The sequence below is a fragment of the Salarias fasciatus genome, chromosome 11, assembly GCF_902148845.1.
Source record: "Salarias fasciatus chromosome 11, fSalaFa1.1, whole genome shotgun sequence".
Classification (NCBI taxonomy): domain Eukaryota; kingdom Metazoa; phylum Chordata; class Actinopteri; order Blenniiformes; family Blenniidae; genus Salarias; species Salarias fasciatus.
Window position 1 is genome coordinate 12,757,437 of NC_043755.1, and position 13,296 is coordinate 12,770,732.

Sequence of the window (13,296 nt, forward strand, 5' to 3'; positions counted from 1 at the left end):
GATAATAAACCCTAATGTTGACTACATCTCTGGTGAAGAAAGTGCACTCTATTGTTATCAGAGAACCTGCGCCGGAACAATAAAAGCCCTCGCATTCCCAACAGCGCAAGAAACACTGTACTGCACTTCAGTAATTAAATCCCTGGCCATATATTTCTTCAGTAGGAGGTACCATCCAATTAAGAGGTATAATTGAGCATATAAGTTTGAGCAGACTACGGCACCGGCACTATTCAAAGAGAGGCAGTTTCTTTTCCACCATTTCATCTGCTCTTTCACACCCCGCTGCTTGGAAAATAGAAAGCAAATTGCATTGATCAACTCGCAGTCGAGGAGCTTCTCAACTCCATAACGGAAAATAATTGTCATAAGGACAAATCCAAGATGAAGGCAAAAAAGTCTACATTTGGGCATATTTAATTTTTTTCTTCTTCTTCTTCTTTTTTTTTTTTTTAAGAAATACCTTAACGTTTCATTTGGCATTGTGAAATAACCCCACTATATTTATACTACAGAGTGTAAAACACTCCATTTTATCTATATGCCAGAGGCTCTTTTATTCAGAAAGCCCACACTCACAGAGTGCAAAAAAAAACCCCACTTCTCTTCACCGTGCTACGAGAAGATCTGAGAAGGTTTGGGACCTTCCCTTCCTCTCCATTTTTCTTCATCTTTATCTTCTGTATACGATCGATTTCGCAACTACCGGAAGTGTTGCTGAAAGTGTGCTTTATGCTTCGGAGCAAACTCTGTCTCTTTGCTGTGTGTCTTCAGAAACGGGGAAAAGTATAAATATAAATATGTTTATATATTTGTGTGAAGAAGTTGTTTTTCCCTCTCCTTTTGTCTTTTTCTCGGTATCAAACCATGGTGCAGATGGTGTTGAGATTCGGGTCAAAGCGGACGACTTTCCCCTCGGCAGCCTTTGTGTTTGTGTTGTACATGGGATTCTCAAAAGTGGCCTGTCCGTTGTTGTTCTCGTGGACCGAGCATCCTGTATATTGCGCTTTATCTGTTTTCCTGTGGATGGAAAAAAAAACAAGAAGAAAGGTGTAGCGTGTTAGCTGAGAGACGGTACCCCGATTATCTTCCCTCCTTCAAATCAAATGGACCTGTTTCCATTATCTTGGTGTGGACAGCTGCGGCAGGTAAATGAGTGGAACGGTAATTATTGTTGAAAAGAGCAGTCGGTGGAGCCCCGTGCCTTTTTCACTGGGACCTAACGTAATGAGTGCAAAAATCTGCATGGCACACACTGTACACGTTCCGTCCTGCTCAGACGTAATCTGTTTAAATTAGGGAGAAATCCATTCATCCTCACGCCGTGAGCTCCGTGCGGGTACCGACGTATACAATGATACATATTGTATCAAAGTCACTCTCATTAAAAATGCCTGACGTAGGCTGCTGTGCAATAAGTTGACTGATATTGCGTCATGCTTTGAAGTTCCACACAAGTGCACCAGTGGATACTGTGAGGAACCTTGCTGCGATAAAACAGGCTGTGAAAGTGGGCCACGGTTCACCATGTACTGCAGGCGTGGGGAAGCATGAGGGCCTGGTGTCTGCTCCTTCATCGCTCGTGGGCGACTTTCAAAAAATCTATACAATAATAGCTTGATAGGTGATTAGGGAGCATGATCAATTAAAGCACATCTGAACCAAATAGCATCTGATAGCACTCTAATTAGGACTGCTGCAGCAGTGGAAAGGCAGAATATAAGTGAAACTCATGGTGTCCATGCATAAATATGGAATTAATAATATATTTAAAGGCGAATAATGCCATAGACAGATTTAACATGTAAAATTTAAACAGATATGTATAAATATCTATTCAGAATTATGAATTACTCATCATACTTCTCATTTATCCTACTGATAGAAGTGCTGCATCATAATAAAGACCAAATCTGATGATAAAAAACTGTGGTTGCTGCAGGAGTCAAAGATGGATGCGTTACCTATTTCATCTTGATGTAGATTTGCTCCAGCTACAGATCTACAAACATCTGTGATCGTAAATCTGACATGAAATATGTGGAGAAAATGATCACTTTTTTAAAGTGGACCAATTGTTTTCGATATGGGAAAACAAAGAGATACAGACTGCGGCTCGTTGGAGCTATCAGGGAAGACACCGAGCTCCGCGACTTACCGCTGCTTGTAAAGATAAAAACCGAGTCCTGCGAAGATGAGAGCAAAGAAAGGCACGAGGATAGCGACAGCAACAGAGCTGCTGTTTGTGGAGCCGTTGGTTTCGGGGTCAGCGAGTGTAACGTTCTCTCTCACGCTCAAACCTGGAGGAAAAAAGAAGAAAAAAAAACCCAAAGAAACTGAAGTCAGGAGACATATAAGACGGCTGAACGATTTCAAATGTACATAATAAGAAAGATACGTATCTGCTGATGGTGAAGACGATGTTGATGATGATGACTATGGCGGCAATGATGAAGACGATCACAATGTTTGACAAGAAACACAGCAACCATTTGATAAAGCTGACAGCCGTGATGCCCAATCTGACATTCATCGCTGTGATTGTGGCACAGCAGAGATGTTGAGCACAAACAAATGAGAGCTACAATGAGCATGATGGGGGGGGCAACAGTTTGATGTGGTTAGAGCGGATTCATTCACACTCCCATTATAGGAGAGAACCACTGAAACCTACAATTTGCCGAGCAACGCTGGGTATTACTGGGGTAAAAAGACCCAGGCTGAGGTCCGTTTTCGGTGGGGAAAAAAGGTTTTGAAATGGACGCTGTAACATTTTTTTGTGGCCTGTGTTACAGTTTACACATCCCGCTTGTGTAATTCCAGGATCAGACGATGCAACAGTAGAACAAACACAGCCTGACTCCAAAGATTTAGGATGCTGTGACTGAAATTGAGTGAGGAGTGAGATGAAAGAGGGCAATCTACGATTCATCCGTGACCAGCATGAAATCTGTCGTGTGTCGTGCACACACACGAACACACGCACTGTGCTTTTTCAAAGATTTTCACATTCTGCAAATCATATATTTTTTTTAATTAATTGAACATTATTATTAGAATACAATTATAGATGCTATTGCAGTATTGTTTATGACTTTCATTTATAAAGGGGGGTGAATTAAACAAGAAAGCCCTATTCACTCTCAGTGATCAACTTAAATGTAGAGGCTCACTGTCCACTTTCAAAAAAGCAGGTAAACACTAAATAATTAGCGGTTACAGCTCAGAATGACGATGAGAGAAAGGAAAATATGAATAATTGTGGTACTGTTATGTTCATTCGAGCTTTCTTTTGTTTTGTTTTGTTTTTCCTTCCTTTCGTTGCTCATTTTGTTGTTTTGGATTCAGATTTGTAAGTTGAACATACATAAAATAGACATAAATGGGCCACTTTACTCAGCATCATCCTGTTCTTGGTTATTTAAAGTGAACTGTATTCATGAGTGTTGAAATGTGACCACAAATAAACCACTGATTAATCCATCAATTCATTGCATAACTGCATATACAAGCATGGAAGACTTTTCTTTTGGAAGGAAAAAAAAAACAAATGAGTATAAACAGCAAAAATCGATGAGTCCCTACGGATTGTCTCACTCATTCAGTTAGCAGTATCCAGCACAACCTGCACGGGGTGAACAGCGTCAGAATTACACTCACTGGACCCTTTGACATGTCCCCAGCATTCAATGGCGATGGTGGGAAAACGGGCGGGACCTGAGCCCCTGAATCTGCCTCTGTTATTATATTAGCATTATGTGAGAATGATTCTTCAAAGATGCTAAACTCGTGTTTGATTATTGGAGGGCTTCCACCCCTCCTTTAATTAGGGGTTGGAAACCCCCAGGACCTGGCGTCTGAGTGTGCATCTTAAATTCAACTTTAACACCAGCAAAGATAATTCCTCTCAAGTCACGATTCTGCACAGTGCGGCTCATGCAACAATAAGCAAAATCAATTTTGAGTGGAGAACAGATTTAAATATCATAATTTCTTTTTCGGTAATTGTGGAGGGAGATGGTGAAGATGAGAATGAGTGACTAATGGGTGAATCACCGCAATTTGCGGAGCAGCTTACCAAGTCGCTGTAGTCCAAACTGTCCGTAATCTTTACCCTGTATGAATCCCTGGAAAACATAACTGCCGCCCTCAGGCTCCGCAGAAACCTAGCAGAGAAGACAGAACCCACAGCTTGAGGAAGCGTTTCGTTTCATGCACGTAAATAAAATGTCTTTTTTTTTTTTTTTTTTTAGAGACATCTAGGAAGATGTTTCATTGACTCCGTACCACATCAAATACCGCAGATCCGCTGTATTTAGTATGACAGTTACCGCACTCTGTCATGCCGCATTCAAAAATAACACTTTTGTTTCTGAGACTGCGCTCTCGACGCCGTGCGCCGCGCTATCAATAGCTCCTGTGCGAGCAGTCACCTGTCACCAGCTGTTATTAAGTGGACCTTGAAGTTTATTTTAGAAGAGAAACTTCACTTCCACTGACAGAAACGGTTCCGCTGTTGTTCCAGGTCCCTTAGATGTCAGGTGTATGTCGGAGCTTATTCAGCATATTGCAGGTAACACTGCAATATTTTCATGCGCGGCGCACAACGCATCTGATGCACCGCCAATGTAAATTTATACAAACAAAAGCACACTGAGAGCCAGGAAATTACTATTCTGCTTGTTGTCAGTTCCTTCTCTTGTATCATGTTTTCCCCCCATTTCTTGGCTCTCAAAGTGGAGCCACAACAAACTAATAATGAGTAAACATTGGTTTGATTTGGTCCAGAAAAAAAGCTTTTTTTTTTTTTTTTTGGCTCCCAAGTAGTACGAGTCCATCTGCCCGTACGATTTCGCTTGTCTTTCCGACTAAAACAAACGCATAAAAGCAACTTAACTTTAAATAAAGTGAGACTGCACTTCCCGGTTATTTTGTCGAGCTCGTTGGTCAGGCCTAACAAATGTCTGTGTGTACTCACAAATCCGTCCATTGCCCAGGTCTCATCACTAATCCTGCTCAAGGAGCTGTGGGCCAGCGCTCTCATCTGGTACAGCAGGAGCATTAACCGCGCCTCCTGGCGTTTGTAGACTCCTACAAGGTGGAGGACAAGAAGTCGAATAAAAAGAAATGATGCCAGTGAAGACATGAAACCATACAAGTGTGGAAGATAAAAAAAAAAAAAAAAAAAGAAGTGAAAAGAGCAGAGAAATACACAAAGGCAGAAGAGAGAGTAATTGAAAAAAAAGGGCCAGACAGTTGAGGGAGGGAGGGGAGGACACGAGTGATTCTTGAGTGGGCAGTTAGTCGGTCTGTGCAGCCTAATACATCCGTCTTTAGAGCCAATAGTTAATTTCCACTCTCATGCATGAGATCATTTGGTGATTGACTGATTGACACCAGGCACCCTCGAAATAAATGGAAGTGACACACGGAGGTAGTGAGAGGAGGAGAGGGGGGTGGAGGAAAGGAAGCAGAAGACAGATGATTTATAGATGACTCACCAGAGAGCAGGAACTCCACGCTGCTGTCGGTTAAAGTTACATTGACTTTTCTGGTCGTGGCATTAAAGCTGGTGACTGTCAGAGTCATCGGCTGCTTCTGGCCTTTGTAATCGTAGGAACCCTTCCAGATGAAATCAGGAGCAAAGACATCATCAGGAACTGTGGAAAGGAAAAAAAAAAACAAAAAACAAGGTCTCGTTAGTAATGTCATGAAGGCAATCACAACAACATCATATGGAAATGAATGCACAGGTAAATAACTGTGATTTTTTTATCCTTTAAATATCAACCTGGTGTTTAAATTTTAAAGCTGAACGCTGCACCCAGACAGCAGAAAGGGTAATTAGACATGCAGTGGAATCAACATATCAAACACCTGATAACGATCTTTTCATTTAATTTGAATATTATTACATTCCTTAGAAGCTTTGGCAATCTCAGCTAATGATAACTGAATATATTATGAAAGTGATAACACTCGACTCGCTGCGTGAAATAGGCAGAACTTTTAACAGTTCTGCAGTTCAGAAAAAAAAAACAAAAAAAAAAAACCTTTGTTAGCGAGCTAAGAGTGCATGCAGTGAATATCAGGCAAATAAAATACTTCAAGTCAGAATAATAAGTATTCACCTGGCTAGGTAAGAGAGAGTAAGATAGGAACTTCAGCGGTAAAAAGCTGCTCATTGTTCCAGCCGTTAAGAGGGTTTTTTCGGTATAAAACTGATCAGAACCATCCTTTAAGAGCTTAAATATATCTTAAGGAGTAAACTTTAAGCACTTTTCCTCCTCTAGATGAGGTATACTCACAAAATCTTTGTTCACACTACCGTCACACTAATTAAAAAAAAAACATTGAAAACACTGCTGTGCTGCACTAACATGAGAATCCTAAGTTTAGTAAATTACCAAAGCCTCTGTGTAGTAGATGTTTTTCTAATCCATGACTTTATTTTGTTGTCATGGCAATGTCTAGGTGACACCAGCAGGGAGTCAATAATACCAGTTCAACTACCTGTGAAACCTGTAAACTATCATTCATATGATTATAACATGAATGTAATTGCAGGGAATAATATCATGTCATTATATCTCTCTATGCATTCATTAACACTGAAAAGAAGAATGAACTAATACCTTTCAGCTCAGCACGTTATTGTATAATAACTATTTTCAAATAATTATATTATAGTACGTGTGTATGCCTCTTGACATTACTGATTATATTAACTATGAAGATATTTAATGTACAACTTAAAATGATCGATAATTAATATCTGTATTGCCGTAAACAAAAAAAAAAAAAAAAGAAGAAGAAAAAAAGCCAATCATCACTTTGGATTTCTGGAAGAAAATATACACAAAAAAAAAAAAAAAAAAAGGAGGAACAAGTCATTGTTGCGGCTGTTGCTCTTCCTACGGGACGACCTCAGCGTCTATTAGCGGCACAGCTTGTATCATTCAATACTCACCAGTGAGTTTCGGGCTTGGTGTCCCTGGCACGGGTTTGACTGTTTTCTCATGTGACTTGGAGCCGACTACAGAAAAACATAAATATGTATGTTACAAGATGTATTCATTCATAGAACAGTCTAACAGCTAGAAGACATTTCCAAAGCAAACAGTGCTCAAGTGCAGCACGCTGCCTGTATGGAATGTTGTCTTGTTGAGATCTCTGGCGGCTCAGGACAAACATGAACATAACAAATGAAGCCTCAACACGTCAAGAAACTGAACGACAGTACATTAAAGACTGTCATCACATCCAAAATCAAGGAGGACTCATTTACTACATTCTCAATTGTAAGCCAGATAAAAGTAATTTACTTGCTTTCTGCATTAACACAAAAGCTTCTTCTGGCATGCAGAACCTGGACTATTTGCCTCCTCTAGAAAGACCTGCGCCAAACACGTACCTCTGCACACAGGCACCTTGCCAGTCCAGCTGCCGTCGGAGCGGCAGACGCGGTGCTCTGACCCCCCGGAGAGGAAATAGCCCGGCTGACAGGAGTACACCAGGGTGTAACCGTAGGAGGGGAGGTCCAGACCTGCGACGTCGGCGTTGGCCGGGCTCCGCGGCTGCTTGCAGGCGTGAGCTGGAGATCAAGAAAAGGGCAGAGAGCATACGGAAATTTACACTGACACACGAAAACACACAATTATGTAAGTGTACACATACACTCAAGTGAATAGATAGATGTAAGATATTCCACTGCCTCAGGATGGAAGGGAAAATAGAAGGGAAAAGACACTACTGGTGGTGGCAGCAGGGCGCACGTCCTCCTCTCAAAACAATGATATAAGTCCAAACAATAACTGTGCCAATTGACCCGGACTGCAACTCTGGTCTCATCTTCTGATGCTGTGCCAGAGCAGTGGAAGGTGTGGCCGGACTCAGGATAATTCAGCCAGTCACTCACAAAGCCAAGCATCTGGTGTTGTTTTGCGTTTCCTGAAATGATCACAATGTTCAAGAGCGAGAGCAAATTCAGCTGAACCCACTGGTGTCCTTGCAAAATAGTGCTGAAGAAACTGTCACTGTAAATCTTATGAGAGTGTTTCCCATCATGAGAATGTGCGCACAGGTTGCAGGGTCACACACAGTCACGGCCACTTGAAGGAAGCAGAGTGCTGACTAAAATTATAGGTTTCTGAGTGCAGTTTATGTCATGGCCAGACTTCTCGAGAGAGTGAGCTCACTGAACACCAGCAACAAAATCTGAAGGAAACCGTCTCTTCAGAGAGGATTCAGATCACTTTATTTTTAGCGTGCACTTGAGAGCATTGCAAATTATATTGAAAAAATCTTTTCTACCATCAGTCTACAGTGAATGACCTTTATTTATGCATCAGAAATATCCTCTTCAGAGGCCTTACTCTTTCTTCAAACCACACTCAAGTGTTTCCTGTACAGTATCGCATTCATCCCTGAATATAAGATGACCTCTCCATTTACAAGGCTCTTATGTTAGTTAAAGTTTCCAGAGCAAATCTAGTTCAAGTGAAAACTTAACTTTTATTTTCTTCTTCTTTTTTTTTTTTTTTGTAGTAAAGATGGTAACCTGCACAAATGCACACACTGAACACGAAGTCTACACACATTCCAGTGTCCTCAGGATTTTTTCTGCACAGATCCCTGGCCTTACTGGTTTCCAGCCATAGCAGCTCATCCTCGCTGCCATCCTGAGCATTTCAGATGCAGCATTTTAAAATACTTGACATTTTTTATTAATGAAGTCCAGTCTGTTTGGATGCAGCTCAGCATAACACCAGTAGCCCCGAAAATCAGACAAAACTCAGTTTGAGATGATTTTCCCAAAGACAAAAAAACCTGCTCAATGTGGAACCAATATGGAATTTAAGATCTTTTCACAACTTCATTAAAATCAATCTCAACATTGATAACAAATTCACACATCTTGTGGTGTAAATCACACAATTCACACTTCATAGCAGCAAAAATGGAGATATGACATTGAAAGAACTCTGTCAATCTGCATGATAAAAGTGCACCAATGCATAGACAAAGCAGGACTCAGAGCCTTTTTAATTTGAGAGTGCTCATAGGAACATCCAGCTCTCCGTAACTGAGAAATGACAAAGTTTGAAAACTAACTGTTGCTCAAGTTTGCCTGTCTGACCGGGTTAAATAAATGAGCATGTACAGTCTCAGTTAGGGAGATGGCCAAAAACCCATCGATCAATCTAACAGGGCCTCAGAAGTTCTGAATAGAAAGGGAAAAAACTTGTTGAAAACCATCTGAGCAGCACTCCATTAATCAAGCACTAATGCAAGAGTGCAGTGAAAGGAGCCACTCTGTAAAAGGCAAATGCCTCAAAGCCTTCTTAAAGCCCATCAGAAGCTTTTAAAGTGACTCTGTGAGCAAAAGGAAAAAAAAAAAAAAAAAAATCAAAATTTAAATGAGCCAAAAATGTATTTCAATAATTGTTTTGGCTCAAATGGTAGCAGGTTTTCTGAAGATCCAGTACCACTTATGTGGCAAAAGCATGGTGGTGGTAGCATCATGCAACAGGGTTGCTTTTTAGCATACAGGCACCCACTTCAGTTTCACAGTGAAAATGGCCCAGTGCATCCAGTCAAGATGTGCAGTGGCTCCAGGACGAGTGCTCAGACTAATGTCTGGCAGTGCAAATGGAAAAAGACCTATAGATGGCCATAATTACTTCCCATCTAATCGAACGTGACCCGAGAGAATCTGCCAGCAGGACTGGACAGTCTGTCCAAACTCACATGTGTGCAGCATGTAGAGAAATACTAGAAACTGCAATGTCTGCCAGCAACTGAAAACATTATAGGATTCAGATATGAAAGTCTATTATTAATAAAATCTACTTAATATATATTTATACATGAATAAATGTTATTTATGTGTTACCATTGTGGGGTTGCAGTGTGAACTGCTTAAAAAAAAAAAAGAAGGTTTCATCCAAAAATCCTGTGATTCTGCATTGTCTTTCAAACTTACTGAATTATTCTGTTTCAAAAGCATGGATCGAGTCATGAGTTTAGTGAAGATAGCATCAAAGAGTGCAGTTTTTCAAGCGTTGGCTGAATCAGAAGCCGATGACAAAAGCTGTTATTGCTGTGTAGCTAAAACATGCGCCTCTTATAGACCATATTGAATATTTTCTTTTTCTCATGAGTAGGCTGAGTATAGCTACTTGCTTTAATTTTTCACATCAACAAACTCTCTGCAAAACAAAAATTTATGCAAATCAAGCCGCACCACCAAAAAACACGGAGGGTTTGAACACTGAGGCTCTGTGGCACCAACTATTGTGAAAATAGTAGAATATCTCTGCGGCTTGTGAGCGAAAGAATACTCTGCCAGCTGTCAAATGGGAGACAGCTGCAACCGAGTCACAGTACCAAATCGGTCCTTCATGGCGTCTTAATGACATTAGTGGCAATAGGGTGTGGAAGGAGCGCCAGGATAAAACCCGCTTTCTGGGCTTTGTGAAAGAAGAGGAGACGAGAGGAAAGTCCTCTCGTCGGACGTCACTTCTGCTGGTGCTTGAGCTGGATGAGGTTACGAGTGTTTGCTTGTCTGCAAAAAAAAAAAAAAAAAAAACACGCTCACACTTGAAAAAATAAAGCAGGTACATTAAGGTGAAAGATAATGCTTAAATTCATCTGACAAGCAGCCGCAAAGAGAGAGAACATTATCAGAGACTGACGGGGACAGCTGAAGCAGTGTGTGTGTGACGCCCGAGTGTTTCCATGAGTCGATGAATCTGTAACCCGGAAATCTAATGTGCTTTTTTATTAAAACTTGCAAATAAAAAGAAAAACTACCTAATTCCACTAATGGTAGAAATAAAGAGCAGAGGCTTAAACAAATAGAGATAAATGCCGAATATGTAAACAAGTCCCCCCTTTGCACTGCGAATCCTCGCAACTCATTTAAAACGACAATCTGTCGGCACAAGTTCGGAGCGGCTCCAGACTTTGTAGTCTCTGAATGCTAAAGACACTTACAAGGCCGATGAATTGTTAAATCAAAGACATGTCGTATCCGTCATCGTGTCCTGCTGACAGCGCCCATGTTTATTTACACTTCTAACGGCCTTCCTCCTGAGATTACACCAGGCCTCAAAGGACACGTTTTCTGTCACACAGCAACATGTAATGTTCTGGGTTCAACTTGGTATCTGTGATGCAGACAGAGTGCATTAGTTAGTTGTTGGGGGGGGGGGACACGCAGACAGACGGAGGCAGATAGGGGCAGACACACCGAGACAGCCCTGCTGATGGATTTCTCTTAGCGGTGAGGGAGCTGGCCAGCTCCAGCGACAGCCGGCCGCAGTCAGGAGGACTAAAGTTAAGTTCTGAATTGTTGTCTTGCTTTACTTCTCGCTGCTTTGTGAGCGGCGATCTAGTTAGCATGCAGAGACGCATCAAGCTGGAGAAGCTTTACTGCGGTTCGGCGGAAGTTTGCATGGAGTTTTGAACAATGTTTCTTTGTCTTTAGATTCTGAGACTGATGCTATTGACTTATCCTTCGGGAACTTTCTGCCATCAGTCCCAGGCTCCAGCTGCTGATGTGAACACAGTGTCTTTCTTTATTAAGTGTGAAGACACGAGGAAAGGTGTAATTAGACGATCGAGAATGACTGGAGCAGGAATATATACCATTTACAGAACAACTACAGGCTCATTTCATGAATTTAAATGCATCTCCTTTGCACTTCTAACAAATTCAGATGTAAAAGTGTGTGCTGTAACAGAAAAATAAAAAGTTCCCAAAAGTTTTGTCTTCACTTACGTTGCAAGAATTCATCCTCTTGACCCCTGGATTTCCCCTGCTGCAGCGCCCCACCCTAAAGCTTTCTGGTGTCCCGTAATATAATCTGCCTAAAATCTATATATATTGCATCTATCACGTTTATTGTGTTGCTAATCCAACCTTTTTTTTTGCTTTAGCCGGCAGCGTGAGACTCGTCAGCGTCACTTTCAAATCCATTTAAGCAGCTTGAAAGTAACAGAAGAACATTTAATCACAGAGAAAGGTATTTTAGAGGATTTATGGCCCGGTTGTGACTGAGGGTCAACACAGGGTGTTGGATCCATACAACAGCACTCAAATGCAAATACAGAACTGCTGTTCTTTCACAATGTGTAATAAGTCCAGCAGCCCATGGGGCCTGAATGCACACTGTTTAATAACATTTACCAGACATTACTTGTGAAAAAAGCTGAAAGTGAATGCATAGCTTTGTGATATGTAATTACTTGAAGCTTGTTTTTCAACCTGCATCAAGGAAAAAAAAATGCTTTTTACATTTGCTGCAGAAATGAACAGAAATCAAGTTATGTGGATGTATTCTTCAGTGTTACTTAAAGGCAGTCAGTTCCATTCCACACTGAACACATCAATTCAACTCTGCCTGAGAGACATCAACAAAAGCTAATTGGAGTCTGGAGTTAATCAACCTGGAGTTCATTTAATGAAACAAGATTGGAGCTTTGATTTGGAGCTACTTTCACAGACAGACTCGGTCCAGTCAGAAAAAAAAAAAACTTACACGAAACGTCAAGAGTAATAAAATCAAAATCCGTTTCACAGCACTGTCTGACTTTAAAAGGTTACAATGACAATGAGAATGTCATTATGTTCGGAGCATTTTGTTTGAAATGTAAAGTAACATTTCTTTTTATCAACAGCACATATTGAAAACCTATTTTTCTTGCATGAGTGATGGAAGCCTCACGAAAAAAGTTTTCTGCACTTGGTTAATTTAACTATATTCACAGTCAGACCTTCAGAATTACACTGGCAAGGTCTTCAAAAGTTAAAAAAAAAAAAAAAATCTAAAAACACTCAAGATAAGGTGTAATATTTGTCTGTCCAATATTTGCCAAATTTAGGAAGTAATTTGCAAGAGTGAAGGGAAACTGAATTCAGTGACTATTAATACCACGGTGACAGGCCAAGGGGAGCAGAAAGTCAATACATTCTTCAGACAACGGATCAGCGCAAAACCAGAAGCTCCTGAAATAATCCCAGCAGACACACACAAAGAAAAGATTCTGTGCTTACTAGATCAAACATTAAGAAATATTAAATATCTGTAATAATTAAATATAATTTTCTGTTCATCGGTGTTGTCACATTAATGTGACTGTTGAGATTTCCTCCATCATACCCCGATGTAATCAGGTTTCTCCCACTCTCAATTATTCCCAAAGGTTTCATGCGCCAGTGCTAAAAATTTAACCGATAAATTCATAATTATTGACTGGGACTGCAAACTTGGGCCATAAACATTTTCTCTT

The 13,296-nt window shown here is 40.7% G+C and overlaps 1 protein-coding gene across 3 annotated transcripts in view; it reads right to left on the bottom strand.

Moving 5' to 3' along the window:
• Nucleotides 1-450: 450 nt before the first annotated feature.
• Nucleotides 451-13,296, bottom strand: part of LOC115397239 (CUB and sushi domain-containing protein 3-like) — a 228,627-nt gene continuing 215,781 nt past the window's right edge. For all 3 annotated transcript variants that reach the window (XM_030103466.1, XM_030103468.1, XM_030103465.1), the window contains exons 64-70: nt 7,415-7,594; nt 6,971-7,036; nt 5,502-5,660; nt 4,979-5,091; nt 4,079-4,166; nt 2,159-2,300; nt 451-1,020 (exon numbers count right to left, since the gene is read on the bottom strand). In XM_030103466.1, the coding sequence (XP_029959326.1) occupies nt 861-1,020; nt 2,159-2,300; nt 4,079-4,166; nt 4,979-5,091; nt 5,502-5,660; nt 6,971-7,036; nt 7,415-7,594 (908 nt within the window). In that variant the 3' untranslated portion in view covers nt 451-860. The remainder of the gene's footprint in view (nt 1,021-2,158; nt 2,301-4,078; nt 4,167-4,978; nt 5,092-5,501; nt 5,661-6,970; nt 7,037-7,414; nt 7,595-13,296) is intronic.